The sequence below is a fragment of the Pagrus pagrus genome (genome assembly GCF_965226575.1).
Source record: "Pagrus pagrus genome assembly, chromosome: 22".
Lineage (NCBI taxonomy): Eukaryota > Metazoa > Chordata > Actinopteri > Spariformes > Sparidae > Pagrus > Pagrus pagrus.
The window spans coordinates 2698834-2725254 of NC_140204.1; the positions used below are offsets into that span (position 1 = coordinate 2698834).

At 39.4% G+C, this 26421-nt stretch overlaps 3 protein-coding genes and 1 long non-coding RNA gene across 4 annotated transcripts; all 4 read right to left on the reverse strand.

Moving 5' to 3' along the window:
- Window positions 1–732: 732 nt before the first annotated feature.
- LOC311251857 (butyrophilin subfamily 1 member A1-like) lies at window positions 733–2056 on the reverse strand (the record flags this gene model as incomplete). Its single annotated transcript, XM_084344502.1, has 4 exons — window positions 733–749; window positions 1204–1485; window positions 1567–1908; window positions 2023–2056. The coding sequence occupies 4 exons, from the start codon at window positions 2054–2056 to the stop codon at window positions 733–735; spliced, it is 675 nt and encodes a 224-aa protein (XP_084200628.1).
- Window positions 2057–5202: 3146 nt separating this feature from the next.
- LOC311251686 (butyrophilin subfamily 1 member A1-like) lies at window positions 5203–11479 on the reverse strand. The gene is made up of 7 exons (XM_084344272.1): window positions 11333–11479; window positions 10479–10562; window positions 7653–7994; window positions 7260–7541; window positions 7049–7165; window positions 6553–6646; window positions 5203–6402 (listed from the first exon to the last, which is right to left on the reverse strand). Exons 2-7 carry the CDS (start codon window positions 10531–10533, stop codon window positions 6312–6314), a joined length of 981 nt encoding a protein of 326 aa, XP_084200398.1. The 5' UTR covers window positions 10534–10562; window positions 11333–11479; the 3' UTR covers window positions 5203–6311.
- Window positions 11480–16613: 5134 nt separating this feature from the next.
- Window positions 16614–18153, reverse strand: LOC311251690. Its single transcript, XR_014621447.1, has 3 exons — window positions 18046–18153; window positions 17090–17188; window positions 16614–16901 (listed from the first exon to the last, which is right to left on the reverse strand). It is a non-coding gene; the product is annotated as an uncharacterized lncRNA (long non-coding RNA).
- A 2080-nt stretch (window positions 18154–20233) lies between these two features.
- LOC311251858 (butyrophilin subfamily 1 member A1-like) lies at window positions 20234–24983 on the reverse strand (the record flags this gene model as incomplete). The annotated part of the gene is made up of 6 exons (XM_084344503.1): window positions 20234–21032; window positions 21217–21289; window positions 21611–21697; window positions 21802–22083; window positions 22166–22507; window positions 24893–24983. 6 exons carry the CDS (start codon window positions 24981–24983, stop codon window positions 20888–20890), a joined length of 1020 nt encoding a protein of 339 aa, XP_084200629.1. The 3' UTR covers window positions 20234–20887.
- Window positions 24984–26421: the final 1438 nt, after the last annotated feature.

Genomic DNA, 26421 nt, shown 5'->3' on the forward strand with positions numbered 1-26421 from the left:
GTGTGATGAATTCAGACTCAGACTCTGATGAACTTAACTTGAAGTCGTCTTGTTCCGCATGGCAGAAAATGAGGAAGTACTGTAGTAGGATGTGACTTAGCACAAACCCAGCAGAGAAACACCTCCCACAAGTTATACAGTTGACTCAGTTTATTGCAGCTTGTTTAATACTGATGATTTTCTCAAAAGCTCAGTCTGTATTTTTTAACCAGAGCATCGTTTACCTGGATGACTGAGAACCTTCATCAGCACGTTTTGTGAAATGTTTTGTTCAAAAGATGCAGAAACATCTGACTTAATGTGTGCACTCTGTGTTACACATGCAACCAATGCTAGCTAAATATGAACAGATGTATAAATAGCACTGTATTAGATTAAACAATCAGTTTACAACAGTCAGACGACATACAGTGCTTAGATAACAGAGTTTGCTGTAGAAATGAATGGACTTCAGGTTGACTTGCACACAACATGAGCTGTGTTGAAATGAGGCGTGAGAGTTAGTGTGTCCATCTGTAGTAACTTCTGTCCTGTCCATGTAGCAGATATCCACTTCAGCCATGTGGTGGAGGATGGATTGATGACAGTCATTGTTCTCAATTCGGAGTCAGACCTTCGCATGAGGCACAGGTGATCCAAACACAGACGTCATGAGGTCAGATTAGACCTTTCCTGGTTGCTTCCTGGTTCTTCACTTCCTTCTAGACCACAGTTTTGAGACTGCATTACAGTTTACTTCCTCTCCGAGCCTGAGGGCCAACAGAAGAAGAATCTGTTAAAATGTGCTTTATTGATGTAGTTCTCTGGTGTTGGACAGCTGCTTAAACCTCTGCACCACCTTGACCACATTTTATATTTACCATTCTGGTTTGAATTTTACCAACATAATTTTACACGTGTGTATATTCAATATTTCATCTGTACAAAAGGCTTCCGGTCGTTAGTGCTTAGTTGGGTTCAGTACACAGAACAACAGTGACATGATATAAAATAAGAAAATTAAGATGTGACTTACATTTCGGTATAAAAACAATCAACATCCAAGCAGCGATGCAAAGACAAATGATAATGCTCAAATTCTGAATCCAGTGAGAAGACATTGATGAATCAACTGAAACGATACAACACAGAACAGAAACAACTAGACCTCAACTGTTAAAAACACAGACAGTATCTTTAATGACTGCAGAACTCACTTCCTACCTGGAACATGTATGAGTGTCTCTCTGGTCTGGTTGATGTGGTTCTGTTGGACTCTACAGGTGAAGCTGTTGCTGTGTCTCTTCTCCACAGTCACTCTGCTGCTGACAGTATAGAGGACATCAGGACCTCTGACTGTCTCTGTAGGTCCAGCAGAGAGGAGGTTTCCCTCAGCGTCCAGCCAGAACACCTCAGGTTCTGGATACCAGCCTGTAGAGTTACACTGGAGAACCACATGTCCACTATTATTAGTCACAACCTCTATGAAGGGTGTGGAGACAGCACCTGATGAGAGGAGAGGAGACATTTTAAACTGGGTTCAGATCGAGCCAAATACTAAGTAAGCTCAATCAGAGTCTGACTCACCAACAGTGAGTTGGATGGTCGCCTCCGTTTTCATTGATGGAAGGATGCAGAAGTATTTTCCTGCATCAGAGATTTTCACTCTGAATATTTTCATGGAGACGTTTCCACGTGGCAGCTCATCCATAAACAGACTAGTGCGTAAAAAATAAGATGGATGTTGTGTCTCAAACAGCAGACGTCCATCTTGGTGAAAATGGACGTACTCTGGAATCAGATCAGGTCTGGACCACACCACCGTCTTATAACTGGCACTGACTGCAGGTTCAAGGTGACATGGAAGAGTGACATCATCACCAACCAGGGCTACGATTGGCTGATGAGAACTAATTAGCTCTGACGCCGCTGCGAGAAAAACACAAGAACAAACAAGAGACAGCAGCACAGTAGGCATTATTATAGTCAAAGTAATCAGAGCTGCATTTAAAACAGGAAACCAGATTATGGCCTCAGTCATACCTGACACAGCCAATACATGTTGGGCCTTATTCATATACATAGAGCAGCAGTGAGATTTTGAAATGTCTGTAGTTGGTTGATAAGTTAATGTGAGTTCCTGTTTCTATGTTTTATTTCTCAGTCACCATCAGACATTATTTATTTTGGTGTTTGAATGATTCATACAGCTAAAAGTTTCAGAAACAGTCCTTTAAATCATCTCAGCTGCTGCTGTGACATGGCTGTGATGTAATCCTAGGGGGAACTGTGACCGTTAAAGGTACACTCAATAAAAGTGCTTGTTTTTGCTGATGCTGTCATTTCTAAGTGTCTGACAACATTATGGAAGTTATACTGTATCTCTGCTGATCATCTGACACCTTCAGGTCACAACTTTAATGTGTTTAACAAACACTTCATGACCAAGTTAGTGCAAAACTGAAGACATTCACATCAGCCTCAGTAAATGTTGGAGATAAAGCAGAAGCTGACACACACACACACACACACACGCACACACACACACACACACAGAGTGTTTTACACAGAAGTTACCTCCAAAAAACTGCATCAGAAAGATGATGAAAAGCGAAACACTGACGGTACTGAGCTCCATCACTTGGATGAACAAAGAGAACAAAGTCTTATTCTGGTTACAGCAATGACACATCTGTCTTTATTCAGTGGTGGTAGGTTAAGTTCTGACTATGGTCGAGTTTCTAGATGTTTCTTTGCCTTTGTTTTTATAATCTCTCCCTCATCTTGTTCAACGTTCTGACTGTGATCTGTTTTTCACTCAGACTGACTCTCTGTTTCAGTCTTTCTGTGATCTACTATCACCTCCTACCACAAAAACAGACCACAGCTTTAGATGTAAGCACTGGTGGAAAGCACCAACAGTCAAATTATGCATGAAATGTAAATGAGAGGAATTCCATAACTTGCCTTTTTCCATATCCTCTCCTCCCGTACAGTGTCTATGAACTTTTCAAGACATTTTTCTGATGTTCTCAATTTTTTTATATCTACATTTTTACTGCAGTGTTGAGGCTGGAACAACTTCAGCATTGTGATGAAATAAAACCCTTTCAACAAGACGTCATGAGACTTCCTCCAGTGTGATGTGACAACTCATATAAGTGACATTTTTTCATTCAACAGCTGTCAAATGTGTCACAGTAAAGGTCTAAACTTCAGCATCAGAAACAGATCTCACAGGAAGGAAGAGGAACAGTGAGATAAACATCAAACTACTACAAATACTTATTTACTTGACCAAAACAGTACTTTTACCACCACTGTTGGAGTACAACACTAACTTTAACTTCATAATGTCCACTTTATGTACAGTTCACTATAATGAAATCCTAACAGACAACATAGATTTACTTGTGCACAAATAATCAAGAAAATCATGACATATATAAACCTTTTAACATCCAAGTTTTCTTTTATAAACAGCTCTTACCAGCAGCCTGTAGAAGAGGAACACTCCTGACTCAAAACTGATGTGAAGTACAGGTTCAGTTCTCACACTGAAATGCAGTGAAGACAAACGAACATGAGTCGTACTGCTGCTTGTTGGTGACAAGTGATCATCTCTGATCTACAAACCACAGTCTGTTTCCACCTCTTAGCTGTGAAGCTGCTCCTCAAAGCTCCAGCCTGTAAATATAATTGAAAGTAAAGTGATGTGTTTACAAAGATTACAATGTTTTCCTTCAGGAAATTAAAAATGTTTTCAGCTCAGCTAAAAGTCAGTGACTTACAAATGAGACAAGAAAGGAACTTAAACACCATCGACACCTTTAAGATTTAAAGGTATCGATTTTCTTTTCTGCTGAATAGTTGCTAAAACACCTATTCATTATTCTTTTTTTTTCCTACACCACCTCCTGTTTGCAAAGTTCATTGTTTGAGAATTCATTGTTATCATTATTTATTTGCCTTATCTTTGCTAAAACTGGAAAAAAGCCTATTTGTTACTGTCCTAAAACACCTCTTATCGTCCATAATGTGCAAACAATCATCATTTTGGAACCTGACTAGGAAATCACATCCAAATTTCTCAGTTCAAAGCCAGTAGTGACAATTCTCAGTAAAATATGTTGTGGAAAATGTGAACATCTTCAAATAGTGAAAAACTTTCACTTTTGAACCGGCTGCAATCGTTTTTTAACGGAAAAAATGCTCACTGGGTACAGAGAGAGAAACCAGTTTGTCATCGACGTAACTTGTGTTTAAATCCTACAACTGATGAGAGACAAAGACAAAGAAGACGCCATGCTGTTGTAATCTTAGAAACTCGTCATGTCGAGTGTTTTGCTCAAAATATTCATTTCGTTTGATTCAAGTCACACAAGTAATGACGACAATGAGGACATTTTAGTGTTTTCAAGCCAAACTCTCTTTTCTAAACATTATACATGTTTCTAATATGAAGAAACTTTTTCATTTCAAACAGAGTTTCTGTCTCTGACAAGATCTTGTGTGTTTGCATTAGTTTAGATATTTCTTGAAGCTGATTAAAGGGAACAGACTGTAATATGACCTATTTCCTGTTTGTCAGTTTGGGTGTCTTCTGCAAATCCTTGCTTCCTGTCAAAGTCCCATCCTGCACCACTCTTTGTATCAAGTAGACAGCGGGCGTCACAACACTTGATTTTATTTGCAACTGCAAATTACACAATCATCATTCGTTTTGTGATTCAGGCTCAAACATCTTCTGCTGAGGTGAAAAAAGGCAAATCATTGCAGATACTTATTGTTATTGAGATGCTTAGTTACACTCATATATATGAAATAGTTTGTCAAGCCTTCAGTTTCATATCATCTGTACGTTTGAACATGTGTTTGCTTTCAGAGCTGATTAAAGGGGACAGACTGTATTATTCCCCATTTCCTGTTTGTTGGGTGTCTTTTGCAAACCTCTGCTCAAACAAAGGTGAGTATGTTGTTGTCTGCTGGTCAGACAGCCTGTTGCGCCCTCTGGTGGTTTCCCTGGAGCTGTTCATGGGATGACATGTTGACATGAGGATATAAGAGATGCTGACAGGACGAAGCAGTTCATTACAGACAGCGTCAGCGTGCTGGAGTAAATACTATGTTTACATTTACATCCACATCCACTCAGAATAAAGTGTTGAGTTTATAATAGAATAATACTGGTAAGTATCGACAAATGAGTCAAATAAGCCTCGGTCCTTAGAAAGATTCATTTTATTGCAGTTATTCATCAAAAGGTTCAACAACGTCTTGTGTTTTCTCACACTGGGATACGTCAGAAGTGCTTTATCACAAATGTACAAGACTGCAGTCAGAATAGAAAGTATTAGATGAAATGCATCTGATGAAAGTCTCTGATCATTCCAGAAACAATATCAAGATCAATTTAATTACACATGCAGATAATTAGACTGCAATTCTCCTTTGATTACAGGATGACACTGATGTACAGTTCAACAAAAATGACAAGTTTGAAAAATATATATTTTAAATAGAGATTCCCACATATACAGTACATAAATATTTACATGCAGTAAAATGTTCAACTTAGTAATGAAATTATAAGCTTATTTTATTCTTCTCATCCCCTCCTCCTGGTAGTTGTGCCTTCTGAAGCAGAATAGGAGTTTCTGGCACAACTTTGAAAGTTGCATGGAGAAGGGAAAATACGATACGATACGATACGATACGATACGATACGATATACTTATACTTATAACAAAGGTTCAGGAACTGGATCACGCCACTCCTCCTCGCTGATCTGCCACTCAGGCCCAGCCAATCAAACCACCTGTGACTCATCAATCAAACCACCATCAACTCAACCACTATGTCACCTCAATTCAATCACCTGTGAAATCTATATATGCAAGCCTAACCATTTCTCTCCTGTTCGTCTCAAGTATTTATAAGGGGGATGATGAAGCCACGCCGACCAAGACGTGCGCCCATCGAGACGTACCCCCACTCGGAGTCTCAACCTCCCTGGTTCCTAGATGGTCCAGCCAATACGAAACTCTACCCAACCGCCCCCCCTTCATCCAACAACCCCGACATCCCTTTTCCTATCCTTTCCAAAATCTTCTACCAATTTAAATAAACTACCTCAACGTTTTGTTAAATATATAGCTGTAGTGAATGCTGAACATTTTTTTATTTCATTTAATCTATTTTCACCAAATGGTTGACAATAACCCTGAAACCAGCAGATTGATGTGTGAGATTGTTTTAATTTTAATTCTAATAGTTAAATTCTTCTTCTGGACCTTTTACACCTGCTCGCAGGTCTACTGGTAATGTTGTTCCTATTCTGCACCCTCACTGTCTTCCCCAGTTGCTTCCTGCTGCTTCAGTTGCTTCTTTTGCCCAGTGACTGTCACTGATTCCTCTTGATGCCTGTGTGCCAACAGAAGAAGAAATCTGTCAACATTTGCTGTGTTGAAACGAACACAAAAGAACCAAAGAAGCACAACACTCGCTTCTGAGAAATATGTCGGTTTACTTGCTTTAAGTGTATGAAAGATATTTTTAAATTGCCTCACTCACTCCGTCTTTGACTGAAGTTCCTTCTGCAGTTCTGCTCTCCTCCTCCTCCACCTCGTCCACCTCTGAGTGGCAGTATGCCACCAGGAGAAGTAATCTGTTAAAGTTCATATGTTAATTTAGTTTTGCCTTCGAACAAAAAACATGAAATGATGAAAATACAAAAGCAGAAATGATGGTTGAGTTTAACATAGTTGTTTTTACAATAAAATGAAAAGAGAAAATCAGTGAACGTTCTTTACAGTTGTACTGAATGGTGCCGACCAAACCTCAAACACAGCAGGTGTCCAGCACTCTGTGGTGTAGGACGACTGCTTATACCACCTCGAATATGTTTTATATTTTTCTAACCCTAACCCCCTATTTTCAATATCATATTGTATAGATTATAGTCTATAATCTATTTATGCTTTGGAATAAACTGCTACACTTCACTACAGCCAATAAAGAGCTCTGACAGTAAATTTTGTGAAAAATGGAAAATGAAGATGTGACTTACATTTCTTGGTCAGTATGATCAAAATGACGATCCCAACAGCAGAGCCAACACCAAGGACAAGACCAAACTTATTTTTCATAAACCAATCAGAAGACGACTCAACTATGATGAAATCAGCTGAAACAACACAACACAGAACAGAATGAGAATCTAAACCTCAGCTGTTTAAAACACTGACAGGATATTGAATTATGCAGAACTGATTTCCCACCTGGAACATGTATGTGTGTCTCTCTGGTCTGGTTGATGTGGTTCTGTTGGACTCTACAGGTGAAGCTGTTGCTGTGTCTCTTCTCCACAGTCACTCTGCTGCTGACAGTATAGAGGTCATCAGGACCTCTGACTGTCTCTGTAGGTCCAGCAGAGAGGAGGTTTCCCTCAGTGTCCAGCCAGAACACCTCAGGTTCTGGATACCAGCCTGTAGAGTTACACTGGAGAACCACATGTCCTTTTATATTAGACACAACCTCTATGAAGGGTGTGGAGACAGCACCTGATGAGAGGAGAGGAGACATTTCAAACAGTGGTGTGTTTAGATCCAGCTGAAATATATACGCTAATTGGTTTCTTCAAGTATTTATTCCAAATACTCAGTCTGACTCACCAACAGTGAGTTGGATGGTCGCCTCCTTTTTCATTGATGGAAGGATGCAGAAGTATTTTCCTGCATCAGAGATTTTCACGCTGAATATTTTCATGGAGACGTTTCCACGCGGCAGTTCATCCATAAACAGACTAGTGCGTAAAAAATAAGATGGATTTTGTGTCTCAAACAGCAGACGTCCATCTTGGTGAAAATGGATGTACTCTGGAATCAGATCAGGTCTGGACCACACCACCGTCTCATAACTGGCACTGACTGCAGGTTCAAGGTGACATGGAAGAAGGACGTCCTCACCAACCAGGGCTACGATTGGTTGATGAGAACTAATCAGCTCTGACTTTGCTGCGAGAAAAACACAAGAACAAACAAGAGACAGCAGCACAGTAGGTATTATTATAGTTAAAGTAATCAGAGCTGCATTTAAAACAGGAACCTGTGTCAGATTATGACCTCTGTGGCCTCAGTCATACCTGACACAGCCAATACATTCTGAGCCTTGTTCATATACATAGAGCAGCAGGGACATTTTGAAATGTCTGTGGTTGGTTAGTAAGGTCATGTGAGTTCCTGTTTCTACTTTTCTTTTCTTGGTCACATGTTTTTTTCTCACGTCACCGTCAGCAGTATTTATAGCCAAAAATAGCCCCTGGTGTTTTTGTGTAAATGATTCATATAGCTGAAAGTTTGAGAGGGGTCTGGCTGCAGACCTCCAGTGTGGGGTCGCTTCCGGTGCAGCCTCCAGTCTCAGGCTGGCTCCAGTCTCAGGACCGGAAGAAAACAGTAACAGTAAGTGACTGATTTTATTTATCCAAAAAAAGTTCTGAATGCACGGGTCTTGCATATGTTTGCTGTTTTAATATACATCGTTATCAATATGTGTAAATCTAAAGCACGCAAATGACTGAATGTTACTGTGGATGGGCTGTTTGTTATGTAATTTAGTTACGTCAACGGTGGCTAGCGCAAGCTCCTAAAGTTTAATGGTAGCATTGGCTTTCTTTCTGAGGATAAAGTAAGCTAACTGTTTATATATAGGCTAACTGTGTCCAACTTTTGTAGTTAAGAGTTTAGCACATCATAGGTCTTAGGATGTAGTTGTCGTCCAAATGAAGATAAAATGAAGATTTAAACTTTTGCTATCGTTCAGGCCGCTCGGTTTACTGAAATAAGAAGTTTTCACCCAGCGTGTAAAGGCCGTATAAGATAATGTTAATCTTATTTAAAATGAAATGTATGTACTATGAGCTTAACATCAGTTTTTCTGTGATATGAAGATGCATCACTGATGGGAGAGGAGGAACTGGCAGAGGCTGCACAGCAATATGCCAGCCTCTGGGTTGAGGAGGAAATAACGGACATGGATGACCAGGAAAGGGAAGGCAGCTTGGAGCTGTTCAAATTTCTGTCTCCAAAATTGAAGACATGTGGACATTTTGTGAGGAGATGAGTGATAAACAAGGCTACTTGACATACTGCGAATGTCAAATTGATGATTGATGGCCTTGTACTGTTGTTGCTGTGCTGAATAAAACTGATTTTTTGATCATTTTGTCATTTTATGTTTGTTTTTTTTACATTGATTATACCATGAAGAAAACATGTAAGTTAATGCATTTTCAAGATAATGAATAGTTTTAACTATTCTTGCCCTTCACGTAGGCTGACATTGTTATATATTTAAGTATAGTAAAACATTTGATTGGCCTATACGTCTTCTAAAGACCTTCAGGTGTAATATGTATAAGAGATAGGTGAAACCATATACAGAAATAGCACACAATAAAATAATGTATTTAACATTATAAATATTGTACATAAGATATTAAAAGCAGAGGCTAATTATATGTTGATATGGTTTTAAGTAACTACTCCTGCCCTCCACATGTGTGCTGAGATTGCTTGCATAGTTAAAATATATAGCCTCATCTCTTCAAAAGATCTTCAGGTTTACAGTAAAGCAGACACATAAGCTTCTTGTGTCATGAAATACATTTTCCATATTAAATGCAGATGTTTGTACTAAACTACTGTTACACTCTTCAAAGGTCAATTATGTGTGAAGTGTGTTTTTTGATAAAGACAGGAAGAGAGGCTTTAGGCTTCAACTGTCCAATCAACAAGCTTCATGTTTTTCTATGAACTGACGTCACTAAGCTACATGGACAGAGTTTATGCCCTATTGACAGAATTAATGTAACGTTGATGGCAGACGTATTGAATCGATATGTTGCTACACTGATACATATAGGCCTACCGATGCTACGTAGACAGAATTAGCAAGATCAACATGTATGCCACATTTAAGAAATTAATGGTTTTAACGTTACAATGTTGATTAATTAAATATAAATCAGCGACATAAGCATGACAATAGCGCTTCCACCGGAAGTGTCTACATGATTTTATTTTGAAGTTTATTGTGGCTAAACAATTTTTTTTTTAGGTTTCTTGCATGCACTTCCCGGCCTGAGACTGGAGGCTGCAGGTCTGCAGCCAGACGCTCTTGGAAAGTTTCAGAAACATGGCTGTGATGTAATCCTACGGGGAACTGTGACCGTTAAAGGTACGCCCATTAAAAGTGCTTGTCAGTGTCTGACAACATTTTGGAAGTTGTTCTGTATATCTCTGCTGATCATCTGACACCTTCAGGTCACAACTTTAATGTGTTTAACAAACACTTCATGACCAAGTTAGTGCAAAACTGATGACATTCACATCAGCCTCAGTAAATGTTGGAGATAAAGCAGAAGCTGACACACAAACACACACACACACACACACACACACACACCAGTTTGTTACCAGAGTGTTTTACACAGAAATTACCTCCAAAAAACTGAAAGATGATGAAAAGCAAAACACTGAAGGTACTGAACTTCATCACTGGGACCGTTCTGTCGATGCAGCATCCTGGAGTCCAGTTTAAAAAAAAAAGTATTAAGTCTTATTCTGGTTGCACTAATGAAACATCTGTCTTTATTCAGTGGTGGTAAGTTAGTTTCTGACCATGGTACATTTTTCTAGATTCTTCTTTCCCTTTGGTTTTATAATCTCTCACTTGTCTTTTTCAACGTTCTGTGATCTGTTTTTCACTCCTGATCAAACTGACTTTCTGTCACCCCAAAACACAGAAACAGATCTTCACATGTAAGCACTGGTCGAAAACACTGACAGTCAAATTAGCCTGAAATGTAAATGAGAGGATTTTTTCCATTTCTTCTCCTCCTCTACAGTGTATACGAACTTTTAAAGACATTTTTCTGATGTTCTCAAAGTATTTATATCTACATTTTTACTGCAGTGTTGAGGCTGCAACGACTTCAGTATTGTAATTTCAACAAGCCATCATGAGTCTTCCTCCAGTGTGATGTGACAACAGATATAAGTGACGTTTTCGTTCAACAGCTGTCAAATGCGTCACAGTAAAGGTCTTAGCTTCGAAATCAGAAACAGATCTCACAGGAAGTTAATACTTATTTACTTGACCCAAACAGTACTTTTACCACCACTGTTTGAGTACAACACTAACTTTAACTTAATAATGTCCACTTTATCTACAGTTCACTATAATGAAATCCTAATAGACAACATAGAATTTACTTGTGCACAAATAATCTGGAAAATCATGACATATATAAACCTTTTAACATCCAAGTTTTCTTTTAACAAACAGCTCTTACCAGCAGTCTGTAGAAGAGGAACACTGATGACTGAAAACTGATGTGTAGTACAGGTTCAGTTCTCACACTGAAATGCAGTGAGGAGGTGACATGTGATCATCTCTGCTCTACCAAACCACAATCTGTCTCCACCTCTTAGTATCAGCTGTCAAGCTGCTTCTCAAAGCTCCAGCCTGTAAATATAATTGAAAGTAAAGCGATGTGTTTACAAAGATTACAATGTTTTCCTTCAGGAACAGTTATATAACAATGTTATTATTACAATGATGTATTCTATTGTTTTGTTTTTGTAATGTTTTCAGCTCAGCTAAAAGTCAGTGAGTTTGATGAACGTCTTCAAATAGTGAAAAATGATTGTGGTTAGTTAAAACAATGTTAGAGCACGCTCAACCACACGCTGCTTACAAATGAGACAAGAAAGGAAGTCAAACACCATCGACACCTTTAAGATTTAAAGGTATCGATTTTTTTTCTGCTGAATAGTTGCTAAAACCCCTATTCGTTATTCTTTTTTTTCCTACACCACCTCCTGTCTGCAAAATTCATTGCTTGAGAATTCATTCTCATCATCATTTATTTGCCTTATATTTGCTAAAACTAAAAGAAAAAAAAAGCCTATTTGTTACTGTCCTAAAACACCTCTTATCATCAATAATGTGCAAATAATCATCATTTTGGAACCTGACTAGGAAATCACATCCAAATTTCTCAGTTCAAAGCCAGTAGTGACAAATCTCAGTGAAATATGTCATGGGAAATGTGAACGTATTCAAATAGTGAAAAACTTTCACTTTTGAACCGGCTGTAATCGTCTTTTAACAGAAAAATGCTCACTGGGTACAGAGAGAGAAACCAGTTTGTCATCGACGTAACTTGTGTCTGAATCCTACAACTGATGAGAGACAAAGACAAAGAAGACGCCATGCTGAATTTTGTTGTGCTCATGCTGCGTCACCATCAAACAGTGCATCACATTAAAATTCCCCGTCATTATCAAGATAAGAACTCAATAAACTCATAAATTAGCCTACACTGCAAATGCCTCCTTACTTTACGTTTGTATTGAGCTAGTTACGGTTAAAATGCAGTATTAATGGAGTATTTTATGTATCTTTGACTACTTCTCCACAGGGTTCAAAGGATTTCTTCACTTCTCCCACCAAACATGACGCATAAAACAATATTCAGTATGCATTTCATATGTTTATGTCTGAGTCACACATTTAAAGATAAGACGCTGTGGCTTTGAAAAGCAAAATCAGGTTTCACTGTGGAAAGTCTCGAACACTTCCTACCTTGAGCGGCTCATGTCTCGCTTTGTTGTGTGACGCAGTTTATTGTCGAGCTTGTGCTTTAAAACCACGTGAGCGCATGTACGTGCACGCTTGTTGTTGTCAGTATGCTGCCTCTTTCACACGGGGAACGCTGTAATCTTAGAAACGAGAAGTCGAGTACATTTTAGTGTTTTCAAGCCAAACTCTCTTTTCTAAACATTATACATGTTTCTAATATGAAGAAACTTTTTACATTTCAAACAGAGTTTCTGTCTCTGACAAGATTCTGTGTGTTTGCATTAGTTTAGATATTTCTTGAGGCTGATTAAAGGGAACTGTAATATGACCTATTTCCTGTTTGTCAGTTTGGGTGTCTTCTGCAAATCCTTGCTTCCTGTCAAAGTCCCATCCTGCACCACTCTTTGTATCAAGTAGACAGCGGGCGTCACAACAGTTGATTTTATTTGCAATTGCAAATTACACAATCATCATTCGTTTTGTGATTCAGGCTCAAACATCTTCTGCTGAGGTGAATAAAGGCAAATCATTGCAGATACTTATGGTTAAGAGAGCTTAGTTACACTCATATATATGAAACAGTTTGTCAAGCCTTCAGTTTCATATCATCTGTACGTTTGAACATGTGTTTGCTTTCAGAGCTGATTAAAGGCAACAGACTGTATTATTCCCCATTTCCTGTTTGTTGGGTGTCTTTTGCAAACCTCTGCTGAAACAAAGGTGAGTATGTTGTTGTCTGCCGGTCAGACAGCCTGTTGCGCCCTCTGGTGGTTTCCCTGGAGCTGTTCATGAGATGACATGTTGACATGAGGATATAAGAGATGCTGACAGGACGAAGCAGTTCATTACAGACAGCGTCAGCGTGCTGGAGTAAATACTGTGTTTACATTTACATCCACATCCACTCAGAATAAAGTGTTGAGTTTATAATAGAATAATACTGGTAAGTATCGACAAATGAGTCAAATAAGCCTCGGTCCTTAGAAAGATTCATTTTATTGCAGTTATTCATCAAAAGGTTCAACAACGTCTTGTGTTTTCTCACACTGGGATACGTCAAAAGTGCTTTATTACAGGATGACACTGACATACAGTTCAACAAAAATGACAAGTTTAACAAATATATTTAAAAAAAATAGAGATTCCCACATATACAGTACATAAATATTTACATGCAGTAAAATGTTCAACTTAGTAATGAAATTATAAGCTTATTTTATTCTTCTCATTCCCTCCTCCTGGTAGTTGTGCCTTCTGAAGCAGAGTAGGAGTTTCTGGCACAACTTTGAAAGGTGCATGGAGAAGGGAAAATACGATACGATACGATATACTTATACTTATAACTAAGGTTCAGGAACTGGATCACGCCACTCCTCCTCGCTGATCTGCCACTCAGGCCCAGCCAATCAAACCACCTGTGACTCATCAACCTAACCACCTGTGACTCATCAACCTAACCACCTGTGCTGCATTAACTCAACCACCTATGTCACCCCAATTCAATCACCTGTGAAATCTATATATGCAAGCCTAACCATTTCTCTCCCATTTGTCTCAAGTACGCTGACTAAGACGTCCATCGAGACGTACCCCCACTCAGAGTCTCAACCTCCCTGGTTCCTAGATGGTCCAGCCAATCCAAAACCCAACCCCCCCTCTTCATCGACCAACCCCGACATCCCTTTTCCTATCCTTTCCAAAATCTTCTACCAATTTATATAGACTACCTCAACGTTAAACTGTGGCGTGGTCTTGTTAGTGAATGGTCAATTCAGAAGTCCCTCACTATAGTTTTTCGAAATATGAAAAATTCATAGACTTCTATAAATCCACAAGTCTGACAGACATTCTTTGGATGGTATTTATCAAGTCCTGCAGATCGTATTCAGATTGGTCAAGTGGTGTGTCTGTAGTTTTGTTAAATATATTGCTGTAGTGAATGCTGAACATTTTTTTATTTCATTTAATCCATTTTTCACCAAATGGTTGACAATAACCCTGAAACCAGCAGATTGATGTGTGAGATTGTTTTAATTTTAATTCTAATAGTTGAATTCTTCTTCTGGACCTTTTACACCTGCTCGCAGGTCTACTGGTAATGTTGTTCCTATTCTGCACCCTCACTGTCTTCCCCAGTTGCTTCCTGCTGCTTCAGTTGCTTCTTTTGTCCAGTGACTGTGGATGACTCGCTCTCTTTCTTGACCACATTTTTGAAATTCATCATCTGCAAGCCCACTGATTCCTCTTGAGCCCTGTGTGCCAACAGAAGAAGAGATCTGTTAAAGTTCATATGTTTATCTAGTTTTTCCTTCGAACGAAAAACATGAAATGATGAAACTACATCAGCAGAAATGATGGTTGAGTTGAACATTGTTTTTTTTTAACAATGAAATGAAAAGAGAAAATCAGTTAACATTCTTTACAGGCCTCGACTACATTTCATATTTCTCACTGGTTTAAAGTTTACCTACATAATTTTACAATTTATCATATCATAAACATTGTGCTATTGTAACAGAGTTAATCAATTCTTATTTCTTTTGTATTTGTCAATATTATTTATCATTTAATGATTGTTGGGTATGTGTGAATTTTATCTTAATGGGTTATTTTAATTTACTGTTATTTTTATTAATGTTTCCTGTGGAAATTACTTTGCCAAACGTCACCTTTTCTGTACCTTCTAAGCTTCCGTAGCCCAGACTGGCCCTCGCAGTGCCGCCTTAACGCAGCAGACTGCCCTGGGTCTTGTAAACACAGAACCGCTTCAGAGACCGTAGCATTCATTTCTTAGTGTAAAGTCTGGTATTTTGCCTGTTTAGGAACAGAGGTGCAGAAAAAGACCAGAAGGAAATTAATGTGCATTACTGTTTTCTGCAGGTATGTGCTTTTCTTTGCTACATGTTATAATTTTCGTTGTCTCTGTTTCGTCGCTTTCATCCATGCACCGTTTTAAATTGCCCACCAGCGGTCACTGTTCTCCCTTTTGTATATCGTGTCATGGTTTTGAGGAGATTTGTTGTTTAAGGTTAAATGTTTTCCTGTCAATTTAAATAGCTCTTGACTAGTAATGTGCACACTGAGCTGGGTATATACTGTGATGTCAAATCAATGTATTTGTATGTATTTTGAGGCTGACAGTGCCACCTTGCATTGCTGAGGGAACAGAGGTGCAGAAAAAGAGCAGAAGGAAATTAATGTGCATTACTGTTTTCAGCAGAAAATAAAAGCTGGAAAACAAGTCCTTGGGTCGTCTCCTTTCATGCCCTACCCACATCCGTTACACTATATAATCTATTTATGCTCTGGAATAAACTGCTACACCCACTACAGCCAATAAAGAGCTCTGATAGTAAGTTGTTGTGAAAAATGTGACTTACATTTCTTGTTCACTATGATAACAATGAACATCCAAGTAGCAACAAAGACAATGCTCCAAATCCAATCAGAAGACGACTCAACTATGGAGAAATCAGCTGAAACAATACAACACCGAACAGAATGAGAATTTAAACCTCAGCTGTTTAAAACACTGACAGGATATTGAATTTATGCAGAACTGATTTCCTACCTGGAACATGTATGAGTGTCTCTCTGGTCTGGTTGGTGTGGTTCTGTTGGACTCTACAGGTGAAGCTGTTGCTGTGTCTCTTCTCCACAGTCACTCTGCTGCTGACAGTATAGAGGTCATCAGGACCTCTGACTGTCTCTGTAGGTCCAGCAGAGAGGAGGTTTCCCTCAGCGTCCAGCCAGAACACCTCAGGTTCTGGATACCAGCCTGTAGAGTTACACTGGAGAACTACATGTTCACTGCTATTAGTCACAACCTCTATGAAGGGTGTGGAGACAGCACCTGATGAGAGGAGAGGAGACATTTCAAACTGGGTTCAGATCGAGCCAAAATACTCAGTAAACTCAATCAGAGTCTGACTCACCAACAGTGAGTTGGATGGTCGCCTCCGTTTTCATTGATGGAAGGATGCAGAAGTATTTTCCTGCATCAGAGATTTTCACGCTGAATATTTTCATGGAGACGTTTCCACGCGGCAGCTCATCCATAAACAGTCTAGTGCGTAAAAAATAAGATGGATGTTGTGTCTCAAACAACAGACGTCCATCTTGGTGATAATGGACGTACTCTGGAATCAGATCAGGTCTGGACCACACCACCGTCTCATAACTGGCACTGACTGCAGGTTCAAGGTGACATGGAAGAAGGACGTCAACACCAACCAGGGCTACGATTGGTTGATGAGAACTAATCAACTCTGACGCCGCTGCAAGAAAATCACAAGAACAACAAGAGACAGCAGCACAGTAGTTACTATTCATGTCAATGTTATCAGAGCTGCATTTAAAACAGCTTAGCAGGTCAGATTATGACCTCAGTCATACCTGACACAGCCAATACATGTTGGGCCTTGTTTACACACACACACACCAGAGTGTTTTACACAGAAATTACCTCCAAAAAACTGCATCAGAAAGATGATGAACAGTGAAACACTGAAGGTACTGAGCTCCATCACTGGGAGCCGTTCTTTGGATGCAGCATCCTGGAGTCCTGAAGATGAAATAACAAAAAGTATTAAGAGGACAAAGTCTTATTCTGGTTACAGTAATGACACATCTGTCTTTATTCTGTGGTGGTGGGTTAGTTTCTGACTATGGTAGAGTTTCTAGATGTTTCTTTGCCTTTGGTTTTATCATCTCTCACTCGTCTTTTTCAACGTTCTGACAGTGTGATCTGTTTTTCACTCAGACAGACTCTCTGTTTCACTCTTTCTGAGTGACTTTATATCATCTCCTACCACAAAAACAGATCACATCTTCACATGTAAGCGCTGGTGGAAAACAATGACAGTCAATTTATGCCTGAAATGTAAATGAGAGGAATTCCCCATTTCTTCTCCTCCTGTACAGTGTATATGAACTTTTAAAGACATTTTTCTGATGTTCTCAAAGTATTTATATCTACATTGAGGCTGGAACGACTTCAGTATTGTGATGAAATAAAACCCTTTCAACGAGACGTCATGAGCTGCCTCAACCTTGAGGTTGTGATGTGACAACTCATATAAGTGACGTTTTCGTTCAACAGCTGTCAAATGTGTCACAGTAAAGGTCTAAGCTTCGACATCAGAAACAGATCTCACAAGAAATTACTACTATTTAAAAGAGGAACAGTGAGATAGACATCGAACTACTACACTATTTATTTACTTGACCAAAACAGAACTTTTACCACCACTGTTGGAGTACAACACTAACTTTAACTTAATAATGTCCACTTTATCTACAGTTCACTATAATGAAATCCTAATAGACAACATAGATTTACTTGTGCACAAATAATCTGAAAAATCATGACATATATAAACTATTTAACATCCAAGTTTTCTTTTAACAAACAGCTCTTACCAGCAGCCTGTAGAAGAGGAACACTCCTGACTGAAAACTGATGTGTAGTACAGGTTCAGTTCTCACACTGAAATGCAGTGAAGACATACGAACACGAGTCGTACTGCTGCTTGTTGGTGACAAGTGATCATCTCTGATTTACTAAACCACAATCTGGCTCCACCTCTTAGCTGTCAAGCTGCTTCTCAAAGCCCCATAAATGTAAATATAAGGCTGGGGCTTTAAGATTTAAAGGTATCGATTTTTTTTTTCTGCTGAATAGTTGGTAAAACACCTATTCATTATTCATTTTTTTTCCTACACCACCTCCTGTTTGCAAAATTCATTGTTTGAGAATTCATTCTTATCATTATTTATTTGCCTTATATTTGCTAAAACTGGAAAAAAGCCTATTTGTTACTGTCCTAAAACACCTCTTATCGTCCATAATGTGCAAATAATCATCATTTTGGAACCTGACTAGGAAATCACATCCAAATTTCTCAGTTCAAAGCCAGTAGTGACAAATCTCAGTGAAATATGTCATGGAAAATGTCTTCAAATAGTGAAAAACTTTCACTTTCGAACCGGCTGTAATCATCTTTTAACAGAAAAATGCTCACGGGTACAGAGAGAGAAACCAGTTTGTCATCGACGTAACTTGTGTTTAAATCCTACAACTGATGAGAGACAAAGACAAAGAAGAAGCCATGCTGCATTTTGTTGTGCTCATGCTGCTTCAACATCAAACAGTGCATCACATTAAAATTCCCCGTCATTATCAAGATAAGAACTCAATAAACTCATAAATTAGCCTACCCTGCAAATGCCTCCTTACTTTACGTTTGTATTGAGCTAGTTACGGTTAAAATGCAGTATTAATGGAGTATTTTGTGTATCTTTGACTACTTCGCCACAGGGTTCAAAGGATTTCTTCACTTCTCCCACCAAACATGACATATAAAACAATATTCAGTATGCGTTTCATTTATGTCAGAGTCACACAATTAAAGATAAGACGCTGTGGCTTTGAAAAGCAAAATCAGGTTTCACTGTGGAAAGTCTCAAACACTTCCTACCTTGAGCGGCTCACGTCTTGTTCTTTTGTGTGGCGCAGCTTATCTTCAAGCTCATGCTTTAAAACCACGTGAGCGCATGTGCGTGCACGTTTGTTGTTGTCAGTAAACTGCCTTTTTCACGAGGGGACTTCTGTAATCTGTAACGACCTATTTCCTGTTTGACACTGTCAGTGTGGGTGTCTCCTGCAAACCCTTGCTTTCTGTCATTTAAAGAAAGTCCCATCCTGCACCACTCTTTGTATCAAGTAGACAGCGGGCGTCACAACAGTTGGTTTTATTTGCACTGAATTACCTGCAAATTACACAATCATCATTCGTTTTGTGATTCAGGCTCAAACATCTTCTGCTGAGGTGAAAAAAGGCAAATCATTGCAGATACTTATTGATATTGAGATGCTTAGTTACACTCATATATATGAAATAGTTTGTCAAGCCTTCAGTTTCATATCATCTGTACGTTTGAACATGTGTTTGCTTTCAGAGCTGGTTAAAGGGGACAGACTGTATTATTCCCCATTTCCTGTTTGTTGGGCGTCTTTTGCAAACCTCTGCTCAAACAAAGGTGAGTATGTTGTTGTCTGCTGGTCAGACAGCCTGTTGCGCCCTCTGGTGGTTTCCCTGGAGCTGTTCATGAGATGACATGTTGACATGAGGATATAAGAGATGCTGACAGGACGAAGCAGTTCATTACAGACAGCGTCAGCGTGCTGGAGTAAATACTGTGTTTACATTTACATCCACATCCACTCAGAATAAAGTGTTGAGTTTATAATAGAATAATACTGGTAAGTATCGACAAATGAGTCAAATAAGCCTCGGTCCTTAGAAAGATTCATTTTATTGCAGTTATTCATCAAAAGGTGCAACAACGTCTTGTGTTTTCTCACACTGGAATACATCAGAAGTGCTTTATCACAAATGTACAAGACTGCAGTCAGAATAGAAAGTTTTAGATGAAATGCATCTGATGAAAGTCTCTGATCATTCCAGAAACAAAATCAAGATCAATTTAATTTGCACATGCAGATAATTAGACTGCAATTCTCCTTTGATTACAGCATGACACTGACATACAGTTCAACAAAAATGACAAGTTTGAAAAATATATATTTTAAATAGAGATTCCCACATATACAGTACATAAATATTTACATGCAGTAAAATGTTCAACTTAGTAATGAAATTATAAGCTTATTTTATTCTTCTCATTCCCTCCTCCTGGTAGTTGTGCCTTCTGAAGCAGAGTAGGAGTTTCTGGCACAACTTTGAAAGGTGCATGGAGAAGGGAAAATACGATACGATACGATACGATACGATACGATACGATATACTTATACTTGGATCACGCCACTCCTCCTTGCTGATCTGCCACTCAGGCCCAGCCAATCAAACCACCTGTGCTGCATTAACTCAACCACCTATGTCACCCCAATTCAATCACCTGTGAAATCTATATATGCAAGCCTAACCATTTCTCTCCCATTCGTCTCAAGCTCTTATACGGGGGAAGATGAAGCTACAGACATTCTTTAGATGGTATTTATCAAGTCCTGCAGATCATATTCAGATTGGTCAAATGGTGTGTCTGTAGTTTTATTAAATATATTGCTGTAGTGATTGCTGAACATTTTTTTAATTTCATTTAATCTTCTATCTATTTTCACCAAATGGTTGACAATAACCCTGAAACCAGCAGATTGATGTGATAGATTTTTAATTCTAATAGCTGAATTCTTCTTCTGTACCTTTTAAACCTGCTCGCAGGTCTACTGGTAATGTTGTTCCTATTCTGCACCCTCACTGTCTTCTCCAGTTGCTTGCGGCTGCTTCAGCTGCTTCTTTTGTCCAGTGACTGTGGATGACTCGCTCTCGTTCTTGACCACATTTTGGAAATTCATCATCTGCAAGGCCACTGATTCCTCTTGATGCCTGTGTGCCAACAGAAGAAGAGATCTGTTAAAATGTGCCGTGTTGTTGTAGTTTTATCCTTAGAAAAGAAAATGTGTGAAAATGAACACAAAAGAACCAAAGAAGCACAACACTCGCTTCTGAGAAATATGTCGGTTTACTTGCTTTAAGTGTATGAAAGATATTTTTAAATTGCCTCACTCACTCCGTCTTTGACTGAAATGCCTTCTGCAGTTCTGCTCTCCTCCTCCTCCACCTCCTCACAGTGGCAGTGATATCTGTTAAAGTTCATATGTTAATTTAGTTTTTACTTCGAAGAAAAAACATTTAATGATGATATCCGATGATACATCATCTGAAATGATGGTTGAGTTTAACATTGTTGTTTTTACAATACAATAAAAAGAAAAAATCAGTTAACGTTCTTTACAGTTGTACTGAATGGTGCCGACCAAACCTCAAACACAGCAGGTGTCCAGCACCCATTGTGCTCTATAATCTATTCATGCTTTGAAATAAACTGCTACACTTCACTACAGCCAATAAAGAGCTCTGACAGGAAGTTGTTGTGAAAAATGTAAAATGAAGACGTGACTTACATTTCTTGGTCAGTATGATAATGAAGATCCAAGCAGCACTGACAAGAAAAATAACAATGCTCCAAACCCAATCAGAAGACGACTCAACTATGGAGAAATCAACAATACAAAACAGAACAGAATGAGAATTTAAACCTCAGCTGTTTAAAACACTGACAGGATATTGAATTCATGCAGAACTGATTTCCTACCTGGAACATGTATGAGTGTCTCTCTGGTCTGGTTGATGTGGTTCTGTTGGACTCTACAGGTGAAGCTGTTGCTGTGTCTCTTCTCCACAGTCACTCTGCTGCTGACAGTATAGAGGTCATCAGGACCTCTGACTGTCTCTGTAGGTCCAGCAGAGAGGAGGTTTCCCTCAGCGTCCAGCCAGAACACCTCAGGTTCTGGATACCAGCCTGTAGAGTTACACTGCAGAACTACATGTCTTTTTATATTAGACACAACCTCTATGAAGGGTGTGGAGACAGCACCTGATGAGAGGAGAGGAGACATTTCAAACTGGGTTCAGATCGAGCCAAAATACTCAGTAAACTCAATCAGAGTCTGACTCACCAACAGTGAGTTGGATGGACGCCTCCTTTTTCATTGATGGAAGGATGCAGAAGTATTTTCCTGCATCAGAGATTTTCACTTTGAATATTTTCATGGAGACGTTTCCACGCGGCAGCTCATCCATAAACAGTCTAGTGCGTAAAAAATAAGATGGATGTTGTGTCTCAAACCGCAGATGTCCATCTTGGTGATAATGGACGTACTCTGGAATCAGACCAGGTTTTGTCCACACCACTGTCTCATCACTGGCACTGACTCCAGGTTCAAGGTGACATGGAAGAAGGACGTCCTCACCAACCAGGGCTACGATTGGTTGATGAGAACTAATCAGCTCTGACGCCGCTGCGAGAAAAACACAAGAACAAACAAGAGACAGCAGCACAGTAGTTACTATTCATGTCAATGTTATCAGAGCTGCATTTAAAACAGGAAACTGTGTCAGATTATGACCTCAGTCATACCTGACACAGCCAATACATGTTGGGCCTTGAGGGCAGAGGTGTTATTTTTAAATGTCTGTGGTTGGTCAATTAGGTCATGTGAGTTTCTGATTCTACTTCTCTTTTTTTGGTCACATGTTTTTTTCTCAGTCACCATCACACATTATTTATATATTTATATTTTGGTGTGCAAATGATTCATATCGCTAAAAGTTTCAGAAACAGTCCTTTAAATCGCCTCAGCTGCTGCTGTGACGTGGCTGTGATATAATCCTACAGGGAACTGTGACTGTTAAAGGTACGACCATTAAGGAAGTGAAACTGTACATCTCTGCTGATCATCTGACACCTTCAGGTCACAACTTTAATGTGCTTCATGACCAAATTAGTGCAAAACTGATGACATTCACACACACACACACACACACACACACACACACACACACACCAGAGTGTTTTACACAGAAATTACCATTGATTTTTCCATCACTGGGAGCCGTTCTTTGGATGCAGCATCCTGGAGTCCTGAAGATTAAATAACAAAAAGTATTAAGAGGACAAAGTCTTATTCTGGTTACAGTGACACATCTGTCTTTATTCAGTGGTGGTGGGTTAGTTTCTGACTTTCTGTTTCAGTCTTTCTGTGATCTACTATCACCTCCTACCACAGAAACAGATCACAGCTTTATAAGCACTGGTGGAAAATACCAACAGTCAAATTATGCATGAAATGTAAATGATAGGAATTTTCGTAACTTGCCTTTTTCCATATCCTCTCCTCCCGTACAGTGTCTATGAACTTTTCAAGACATGTTTCTGATGTTCTCAATTTTTTTATATCTACATTTTTACTGCAGTGTTGAGGCTGGAACAACTTCAGCATTGTGATGAAATAAAACCCTTTCAACAATCCGTCGTGAGACTTCCTCCAGTGTGATGTGACAACTCATAAGTGACATTTTCACTCAACAGCTGTCAAATGTGTCACAGTGAAGGTCTAAGCTCAACGAAGAGGAACAGTGAGATAAACATCAAACTACTACAAATACTTATTTACTTGACCAAAACAGTACTTTTACCACCACTGTTGGAGTACAACACTAACTTTAACTTCATAATGTCCACTTTATGTACAGTTCACTATAATGAAATCCTAATAGACAACATAGATTTACTTGTGCACAAATAATCTGGAAAATCATGACATATATAAACCATTTAACATCCAAGTTTTCTTTTAACAAAGAGCTCTTACCAGCAGCCTGTAGAAGAGGAACACTCCTGACTGAAAACTGATGTGTAGTACAGGTTCAGACATACGAACATGAGTCGTACTGCTGCTTGTTGGTGACAAGTGATCATCTCTGAGCTACAAACCACAGTCTGGCTCCACCTCTTAGTATCTGCTGCAAGTTGCTTTCTCAAAACAGACGTATAATACAGGAACAGTGAGCCGTCTGAACTGAGCAGTGACACAACACAAAGGGAAAGCAGCTCTGCAGACTGAACCAACACCAGAACATGTGACCAAACCACATAAGCTACATTTCCTGTCGACTTTCTGCAGAGTTAACAACAATATTTACAATGTGCCACCATCATACTGCTGCTTGTTGGTGACACATCTCATCTCTGATCTACCAAACCACAATCCGTCTCCACCTCTTAGTATCTGCTGTCAAGCTGCTTCTCAAAGCTCCAGCCTGTAAATATAAAGTAAAGTGATGTGTTTACAGAGAGTACAATGTTTTTCTTCAGGAACAGTTATATAATAGAGTTAACTACAATGTTTACAATGTGCCATCATTTTGTTTCCATATTCAGGTTCAAACATATGTGCGACTAAAATAAGTTAAAGCAAACATTCACACAGAGCCTGTACATCATATCACATATTTATGGTTAAGAGAGTTTGGTTATATTCTCATATAGTTAACAAGTTTGTCAACGCTCGAGGCCATTTCACATCATAAACCACACGACTGGGAGAAGCTTTTTGAGAAGTTACTTCCTGTTTTGTGAGTAAATGAACTTAAAAATGTTTGATTCAAACTTCATTAGAGGTTAAATACAGAAATGTTTTGACTTCCACTGTGATGTAAAGGTTAGCAGGGCCGGTTCTAGGCAGGCACATATGAGGGGGCAGTCAGAAATGTGAAGGGGGCACCATGTGTACACATCGTGCTCCAGCACTTTTTTTTCTGTGCTTATAGTCAGGGGCGTCGCACCCGTGGGGGATGTGGGTGTTTTTCTGCAGTTTTTCTGCAGGTTTGCACAGACGCCTCACTACAGTCGCTCAGTTTCTCTGACCGGTCTCCGTCTGCACGCCCTGCAGATGCCTCCTCTCCCCCTCCCTCTCCTGTTGTTGCTTCAAACATGACCCCGGCTTTCAGTGTGATGATTGGCTGTTCTGCCTTAAGTCCCGCCTCTCTTGCTTTGTTAGATTTTTTTTTTTTTTTAAAACTTTATTAGCAATAACAAATCTTATGTTAACACCGGTACATATCCACCCACAGAAGTTATGGTTGTTTACATCTCCCTTTAACAGGTACTGTGAATGAGTTTTTATGCTTTCAAGGTTTTTAAATAAGCTTGATGTGTTTCTCAACAGGAGAAAACCTAGCAAAAGTCATGGATGTTTTGCAGCACCTAAACTTAACCTAAATCACTGGGTTGCGTGGCCAAGCATATGATGGGGCCGCAAATATGGCTGGCAAATACAATGGAGCACAGGCCATTGTAAGAAAAAAAACAACCTCTGGCTCCCTACGTTCATTGTGCTGCCCACTGTGTTAACCTTATAACACAGAAGTCCTGTACTGCGTCAATATTTATGCGGAATGCTCTGGATTGGGTCAATGAGTTGGGAGTGTTGTTTTCAGCAGCCTCCGGAGGCTGAAAACATGGCTACGCAGCACCATGACCCAAACCCGCCTCAACAGTGTTGCTGTGTGCCATGTACATAAAGACAAGCTGGACAGGGTAGACAGAAAAATGATCGCTGAACAGTTTGTCTCCTGTAAAGAGAGCAGAAAGAGCACTTTTGGTTCCTTTAAATGAAAGGTAATTGGTTCTATGTTCATCGGCCAACCAACTGTAACCAATCTTTGTGTAAATAATAAATAATTCAAATAAAAGCATGTAATAACACACAGCCATTAAGTTCACAATTTGTGGGTGACCCCCAAATGCACGCTTTGGGTAGTTACCCAGTATCGGCTGAGATGGTGCATTGCCATTTAAGTCAGTGGGTAGCTGAGCAGGCTGCTTTGGGGCAGCACTTGTTGGGGGGATGGAGGGAGGTGCAGGAGAAGCAGTGCTTGCTGATGCTAAAGGTGCAGTTATGCTAGCTGCTGTCTCTGATGTACTCGCAGCAGCATCATTGCTACTACTCTTAGTACATGCAGGAGCAGCACTACACTTTTTAAAAGCTCTGAAAAACCGATGCATTACACAGCATTAACTTTCTCTTTGTGAGCTGCTGGAAGCTCGAGCAGAACATAAGTAAGCTGGCTTTGTAAAAAAAAACGCTGTGATTTTCAGCCTGGAGCGGGGCTTTACGTAGGGGTCTGCCAGACACAGGTCATTTGTCTTCAGTTTGTCACACAGTGGACGCGGGCACTCATCTGTCAGGCTACGTCTTGGCTCATTTTGTCAACTTGTAATATATTCATTTTGTGAGTATATTAAAATGTGCTTTCTCAACTTCTAAGGTCTTGCCCCTGCTGAGCCGGCCTCGAAGGTTAGGCTGTTGTATGAAGTGAACAGTGTTGAGTACTGTGTCGTGTGCCTGTCAGGAAGCCTGATGCGCCCTCT

Excerpts from the sequence above, each read along its gene's own strand:
- LOC311251686 (XM_084344272.1), bottom strand. The coding sequence starts at position 10,533 with ATGAAGTTCAGTACCTTCAGTGTTTTGCTTTTCATCATCTTTCAGTTT. Across the intron at positions 7,166-7,259 it reads GACACACATACATGTTCCAG|CTGATTTCATCATAGTTGAG; the intron begins GTGGGAAATCAG and ends GTGTTGTTTCAG. Across the intron at positions 6,403-6,552 it reads GAACTTCAGTCAAAGACGGA|GCATCAAGAGGAATCAGTGA; the intron begins GTGAGTGAGGCA and ends GTTGGCACACAG.